This window comes from Phocoena sinus, chromosome 6 (assembly GCF_008692025.1).
Source record: "Phocoena sinus isolate mPhoSin1 chromosome 6, mPhoSin1.pri, whole genome shotgun sequence".
NCBI lineage: Eukaryota > Metazoa > Chordata > Mammalia > Artiodactyla > Phocoenidae > Phocoena > Phocoena sinus.
The window spans coordinates 6,065,610-6,073,499 of NC_045768.1; the positions used below are offsets into that span (position 1 = coordinate 6,065,610).

At 55.7% G+C, this 7,890-nt stretch overlaps 1 protein-coding gene across 1 annotated transcript in view; it reads right to left on the bottom strand.

Annotated features, from left to right (window-relative positions):
• Nucleotides 1–2,007, bottom strand: part of NCS1 (neuronal calcium sensor 1) — a 61,417-nt gene extending 59,410 nt beyond the window's left edge. Inside the window, exon 1 of the mRNA XM_032635892.1 lies at nucleotides 1,843–2,007. Coding sequence (XP_032491783.1) covers nucleotides 1,843–1,906 — 64 coding nt within the window. The 5' untranslated portion in view covers nucleotides 1,907–2,007. The remainder of the gene's footprint in view (nucleotides 1–1,842) is intronic.
• Between the last annotated feature and the right edge of the window lie 5,883 nt (nucleotides 2,008–7,890).

The window sequence follows — 7,890 nt, forward strand, 5'->3', positions numbered from 1 at the left end:
CTGCTGATGGGCCCTGGGATCTTGGGTCCCGGAACTACTGTGAGGATTGAACGCGTTAGGGAGGCAGGGAGCTTGGTGCATGATGTGCTCCAGAAGCAGGAAACCTGGCTCCACTCAGCTCGCAGGTGATGGAGACACCCTGGTGCAGCCCAAGCTCACTCCTCCTTTGAAACTCACTGGAGCCTCTGCCTCCCCAAGCCCAGGGGCCCGGGAAGCCCCGTGTGCAGCCTGCCTGCTAACAGCTACAGGCCGCAGCTGGACAGAGCCTGAAGGAAGGCCCAGCAAATCTCACAAAACAGCAGCCAAACTGGGAAGGGCCACCTACCCACCTTGGAAAGAAGGTAAGAGCAGAAAGGACGGAGTCCCTGGTCCTCAGAGCCTCAGCCCTTCAAGGAGCAGCTACTGGAATGTGAGCGCCTTGCTGCAGAATTCCACTGGAGAGGGGCCAGTACCTCCCAGTGGCCTAGCACCCACTCAGGAAAGACCCCTTCAATCCAAGCACATGGGGGTGAGGGGCATGGAGCTGAAGTGTGGGCTTGGACAGACCTGCAAACGTGCCCAGAAGACCAATGGAGTGGGGGGAGGGGCGAGCAGAGGTTGTGCAATGCACCATCACAAGCTACCTCCCAAGCTTCCATCAACGCGTGGAGGTGGCGGTCAATCTGCCTCCGTCTAGGGAGGGCACAGAGCTGCTGGACCCACGCAGCTGCCCAGGTACGGGCTCAGAATCCCAACCCAAGCCCAGAGCCCCTGCCCCGTTCCAAGTCAGATCCCCAGGCAGAAGCCCTTCCAGACCACTCAGCAGTCCTCCTCCGATGCCCCAAAAGAAAGACCCTAAAAGAAAGACCGTGTGGTCAGGACCCAGTGCCATTAACCCTTGGCACGCTGGGACATCTCCAAGAGGCTTGCAGGGAAGGGAGAAGTCTGGTACAGAGAAACTGGAGAGGTGAGGCGACCGGAGAGTTGCGAAGTTGGGCACGTGGAGAGAGACACACTGGGACAGATCTAGAGAAATCTGAAATTGACAGACCCTCCTCTCAGGGGTGCCCCAGACGGTTAAAAGATGAGATGGACCAGATCACCCAGGGCTGTAGAAACCCATTTCCCAGCTTGGCAGATACAGATAGAAGCTGGGAAGGTGCAATCTGGGCCAGAGGAGAATTCAGCCTATAAACCGTGCAGCCAAGAGGATGCCCAGGACCCTTCACCGCTGCCGCTGCCATGAGCTCTCTGACAAGTCTCGCCACCCCACCACACACGATCAGGGCCAGGGAGGCGGCGACAGGCCAACCTCGCAGCAGCAGCAGCGGTAGCGGCGGCAGCAGCGGCGGCGGCAGCGGCAGCAGCAGTAGCGGCGGCACCGTGATGCATGAATCACCCGCCCCGCTGCGCTCGTGCCAGTCGGCTCCGCGCAGCCGGAGCCACCTCGCAAGCAGGCGCCCACTTTCCGCCCCTCGCCCTTGCACACCCCTGTCCTTTTGGACAGTTCTGGTCGGGGGGGGGGCCGCGGGGGGGCTGGGGGCTTCCCTCCGAGCCCGGGGGTGGCGCCGCGCCCGCGGACAGGAGGCACACGTCCCGGGAGCGCGTGGTTGGGGGGTGTCCTAGAACAATAGGGCCAGGTGTGGGGCTGGGGGCGCGGCCGGGAGCTTCCGAGGGGCCCGGGGCGGGTGCAGAGCAGGGGATGGCCAAGGCAGGGTGGCGGCGTCGTGGGGAGCGGAGAACGGGCCCGGAGCGGACGCTGGGCGGGGGGTGGGGGTGGTGACCGCGCGTGGGGGGAGGGGCGCGAGGGGGCGGAGGCAGCGCCAGGCAGCGCAGGGCGGGGGTCCCGGCGCGCGCACTCACAGTAGGTTTTCCTGGTCAGCTCCTCCACGACTTCAGGCTTCAACTTGCTGTTGGATTTCCCCATCCTCGGCGGCCGCGGCCCCCGCGCCCCGGGCCGGACCCCGTCGGGGCGCCCAGCGGGAGTGGCTGGGCCGGGGCGGGGTGCGCGGGGGGCCGGCGGGCCGGGGCCGCGCCTTTGTTTGCGGCTCGCGGCGCGGTGCCCGGGGCGCGGGGCAGCCGCTCGGCAGGCCCGGGCCGTCCGGCCGCCGCCCTCTCCGGGCGCCGCGGCGCGGAGCTGCGCTGGGCTGGGCGCCGACGCGGCCGCGGTGTGGCCGCGGTCGTCCCTGGTTACTGAGCTCCGCGGCACATGCTCGCTGCTGCGCTCCCTCTCGCCGCCGCCCCTGCGCTCCCCGCCTCCCGCCTCCCGCCCGCACCGGCGCGCCAGGGGTGGATCCGGAGCCGCCACTCAGCGCCAGGCGCCACCTCCCGCCCCGCACCCGCGCGGCCGGGCCTGCGCCCGCGGAACGACGACCCCGCGAGCGCCAAGCCAAGCTCGCAGAGTGGCGCCCCTGGCCTCATCGGCCCCCGGGCGGGAGGGCGAGGTCACCCCCGCCACCTCCCTCGCGGCGATCTGGCCCCCCCCCTAGGGCGGAGCCGGGCGGGGGAGGGCCCGGAAGATCTGACGTGAATGAGGCTGAGGCTCGGCTTGGCGAAATTCATTCATTCGACACTGATTTGTTGGGCGCTGGGGAAGCCTGGGAGCAGGCCAGGCGCGGTCCCAGCCCTGACGAGGCGGGGGCGGGAGGGGAGGACACGTCTCTGCAGGATGTCACATGTGGTGGCGGGAGGGGGGGGGCACCTACCGCGGCCTGGGGAAGGTGACCTCCAAGCCCGGGGGAGGGAGGGAGGGTGGTTGGGAACGTGTTCAAGACCCAGAAAACCTGGAGGAGGGAAGGAGGCCTGAACGCCAGGGAGAGCTCCTCTCCGTGCACGGGACTCCACGCACAGTCCGGGGTATGATGTGAGGCCAGAGAGAAGGGCAAGGACCAGTGGGGACAGGCCTGCGCTCGCCCCAAGGAGCTGGGCCTCTGCGATTTAAGCAAGGAGGTAACAGGGTCAGATATGCTTTCTCTGCTTCCCTGGCCTCAGTGTGGAGGGGCGCTCTGGTCAGGAGCTGCGGCCCAGACCAGTGGCCAGGGCTCCACCTGGATGGACAGAGGCAAGGGATGGGGGGTGGGGTAAGTTTATGGTGAGGGAGAGAGTCTACGTGGGCTTCCAGGGCCACCCCATCTACAATGTGAACATGTTGGGACCTCTTCTGTCCCCTTCCCCAGCTTTATCTTTTTTCTCTTTAGCAACTATCACAGATCTCTTTTTTTTTTAATTTAATTTTATTTTTTTTTTATACAGCAGGTTCTTATTAGTCATCAATTTTATACACATCAGTGTATACATGTCAATCCCAATCGCCCAATTCATCACAGCACCATCCCCACCCCCCTGCGGCTTTCCCCCCTTGGTGTCCATATGTTTGTTCTCTACATCTGTGTCTCAACTTGTGCCCTGCAAACGGGTTCATCTGTACCATTTTTCTAGGTTCCACATACATGCGTTAATAAACGATATTTGTTTTTCTCTTTCTGACTTACTTCACTCTGTATGACAGTCTCTAGATCCAACCACGTCTCAACAAATGACCCAATTTCGTTCCTTTTTATGGCTGAGTAATATTCCATTGTATATATGTACCACAACTTCTTTATCCATTCATCTGTCGATGGGCATTTAGGTTGCTTCCATGACCTGGCTATTGTAAATAGTGCTGCAATGAACACTGGGGTGCATGTGTCTTTTTGAATTACGGTTTTCACCCACTTCAGACCTAGGGACACATACAGACTGAAAGTGAGGGGATGGAAAAAGGTATTCCATGCAAATGGAAATCAAAAGGAAGCTGGAGTAGCAATACTCATATCAGATAAAATAGACTTTAAAATAAGAATGTTACAAGAGACAAGGAAGGACACTACATAATGATCTAGGGATCAATCCAAAAAGAAGATATAACAATTATAAATATATATGCACCCAACATAGGAGCACCTCAATACATAAGGCAACTGCTAACAGCTATAAAAGAGGAAATCGACAGTAACACAATAATAGTGGGAGACTCTAACACCTCACTTACACCAATGGACAGATCATCCAGACAGAATATTAAAAAGGAAACACAAGCTTTAAATGACACAACAGACCAGATAGATTTAATTGATATTTATAGGACATTCCATCCAAAAACAGCAGATTACACTTTCTTCTCAAGTGCGCACGGAACATTCTCCAGGATAGATCACATCTTGGGTCACAAATCAAGCCTCGGTAAATTTAAGAAAATTGAAATCATACCAAGCATCTCTTCAGACCACAATGCTATGAGATTAGAAATGAATTGCAGGGAAAAAACGTAAAAAACACAAACACATGGAGGCTAAACAAAACACTACTAAATAACCAAGAGATCACTGAAGAAATCAAAGAGGAAATCAAAAAATACCTAGAGACAAATGACAGTGAAAACACTACGATCCAAAACCCATGGGATGCAGCAAAAGCAGTTCTAAGAGGGAAGTTTATAGCTATACAAGCCTACCTCAAGAAACAAGAAAAATCTCAAATAAACAATCTATCCTTACACCTAAATGAACTAGAGAAAGAGGAACAAACAATATCACAGATTTCATTAGCAGGTTTTTTCATTGTGTTTTGCTGTCTCCTCAGCTAGAGTATGAGCCTCCCGGGGGCAGGGATTCTTTCTTATTTGTAGTTGTATTTCCAGCACCTAGAAGGCACTTGACTTGCAGTGGCCACTCAGCAAACCTCTGTAGATGAGTGAAGGGCTGAGGGCGGAAGGACACTGGTGCTGGGGGCCTGAGGGTGGACAGAGCATGGCAGGAAGAGGCCACCCTCCTCAGGGCTGCAGGGATGAGGTGGTGGGCAGGGTGTCTTTTTGTCCCCACTTTGGCACAGTGTTTAGACCTCAGGGGATCCGGGAAGCCCGAAGGAACGGGGGAGACAGAAACCCTGCCTCTCAACCCCAGATGCCTCCTCCTCTAGACACGCCCCATTCCAGCCTTTCTCCTGAAGGCCTTGCCTGGTCGAGGCCCCGGCCCCAGGAAGCCTTCAGAGAGGCGTACACTTGCTGGCCTGCTAGAGCTCATTCTGTCAACGAAGTGAGGAGGGTACAGACCCCAAAAGCTGGGCCCACAGTTGGAGGGACCTGGTTTAAACTTGGGAACAGGATGTCCCAACCATGAGGACTGACTAGGAATGGACAGTAGGGAGGGACCCGCGGTGAGGGGTTTAGAGCTGGCCAGCCCAGCCTGAGTGTCCTGAGGAGGGGGAGCCAGCAAGGGGACCAAGGCCTAGTTGGGACGACAGTGACAGCGGTAGCAATTAAAGCCCTAAATCCACGTGCTCCTCCTGTATTTCTTGCCCACTGTCTACATGCCAGGCACTGTGCTAAGTACTGGGGACACCACCGTGACCAACGTGGTCCATTTCCTCAGGGACCTCCCCCTCCCCTGTCTGCCCCACATTGGTCCCCAAATCACACTGGTGACAAACTCCACGAAAAGATGTGAACCATACACAGAAACTCCTGTGGGGGCAGGGAGCTTCCTGCGGGCCTCACAGATTCACTCTGTCATTCAGCAAGTATTTACTGAGCACCTACTATGTGCCGGGCCTGCAGGATAGAGACAAAACTCCTGCTGTTGTGGAGTGTACAGTTAATGAGGGCAGAGTGATATAAACATAAACAAAATTCATGAGGAAAATATATAATGTCAGAGGTGAAATATAACAATAAGGCAGGGAAGGTGGATGGCAAGTGCTGGGGTGGGAGCTGTGAGATGTTTACTGGCAGGGAGCCCTCACTGAAGAGGTGCTATTTGAACAAGGACCTGAAGGAGGGGGATGCCCTGCAGTGGAGCCTGGTGGCCTGTGTGTGGCCTGGAAGGGGCGCAGCAAGGTGGGGCTTAGAGAGTGAGGCAGAGATGGGAGATGAGGTCAGACTCGGGGATCTGTTGGTACTCAGCTGGATCCCTGGGCTGCTGCACACTGACTCCAGGCAGGTGCGGTGGAAACAGGGACCCTTGGGAGGTCACAGCATCATCGGCTGGGACGGTGGTGGCCGGGTCCAGCGTGGCAGCGAGGACGTAGAGAGAACTGGTTAGACTCGGTTATATTTTGAAGGCAGAGATGGCAGGATACCTGAATGGATTGGGTAGGGGTGTGAGACAAAGAAAGAAGGGAATCAAGGCCAAGGATTTTGACCTGAGCCACTGGGAGAATGGTTTCCATTTGCTACCGTGGGGAATGGCCAGGTTTGCAGACGGAAAGAGCAGGAGTCCAGCTCTGGATGTGTGAGGTATGGGAGGCTTATTAGACATCCAAGTGGAGATGCCGAAGAGGCAGGTGACACAGGCGCCTGGAGTTCATGGACAGGTCCAGGCTGCAGGGATCAGCTGGGGGGTCATCCTGGCAGAGATGGAATTGAAAGCCCTGCGACGAGATAAGGTCACTAAGGGAGCGTATAGATATATAGGAGCTGGTCGGGCAAGGCTGGGCAGAGTGTTCCGGGCCCCCATGACGTGGGGAGAGCATGTGGGAAGGTGCTGGGACTTGGGGCCAGCCTTACCCTCTTTCCTGACCTGGATTTCAGCCCAAAGGGTCCCTGCCAACATCCAAATACCTTATCCCGAGCCACCCCGGACTAAGTGCTCAGATCCACTCTCTGATACCCGCGTCGTTCTGAGAGCACTGGTTCTGGGTCTTTCTGCCACAAGAATTTGGTGTTTTAAGGTGAAGAAAAATGTGCAGCCAGGCTTCAAGCCAGGGTTTCACGACCAGATTCCCACTTTCAGAGGTTCCTTCTGGCTGCTGTGGATTGGAGGGGACAGAGTCAAAGCCCAGAGGCCGGTGAAGAGCCAGGGAGTTTGAGTGACAACTGATTAGATGGGGGTTGGGGGGATGAGAGAGAGGAAGGGACCGAATGGATCCCTGGTGGAGGGGGTGGAGGGGGAGGGAGAGCCCGGCAAGGAGCAGGTCATAAACCAGTGCGCACAGAATAATCGAATTAGCTCCATATACCTATGTGGAAAGCAGTCTGAAGGGTACACCTCCAGGGTGTTACAGCAATCGCTACCAGTATATGTGGGATTATAGGTCATTTTATTTTCTTCTCTCATCTGTATTTTTCCTTGTGTTTTAAAAAATTGGGATGGGACTTCCTTGGTGGTCCTATGGTTAGGAGTCAGTGCTTTCACTGCCGTGGCCCCGGGTTCAATCCCTGGTCGGAGAACTAAGATCCAGCAAGCCACTCAGCGGAAAAAAAAAAAAAGGGATGTAATTCACATAATATAAATTTACCATTTTAAAGTATATAATTCAGTAGTTTTAGTATATTCACTAGGTTCTTCAGCCATTCTCACTACCTAACTCGAGAATCTCCTCTGTGTCTTATATAGACTGTTTTCTACAACTAAATGCATTGCTTTTGAATAAGAAAAGTATTTGACAAATCATTTTGCTCAGCTGCCGGTAGCCCCAGGAATACGCCTTCCTGAGTCAGCTGCTAGGGCCTGTGGATGACCTGGATGCCCAGCCCCCTTCCAGAAGTGGTGAATCTGAAGGAGGTGGCATCAGTCCTGGGAATCTGCATTTTAACCCAGCCTCTGGTCTCCCTCTCTCGCCTTTCAGCTGAGAGTCCCATCCCTTGTGTTATAAGCTCACCTGGGAGAGTGACCCCAGATGCCTGCTTGGTAGTTCTTTCAGAAAGCTTTGTGGGGGGGAGGGAGAAATGACACACATGTGGTGGGCAGAGTCAGGATTAAAGATTCCCCCAGGTCACTGCATCCTGGGTGTCGGTTACCTCTTCTGCCTGATCAACAGCTCCATCCTGATCTCTTCCAGGTCTCAGTCCACACATCCAGTGCCTTACGGGGTGTGTCCTTTGGACGTCTCGCTAGCATCTCAGACTCATCACGACAGAAATATAACTTATCT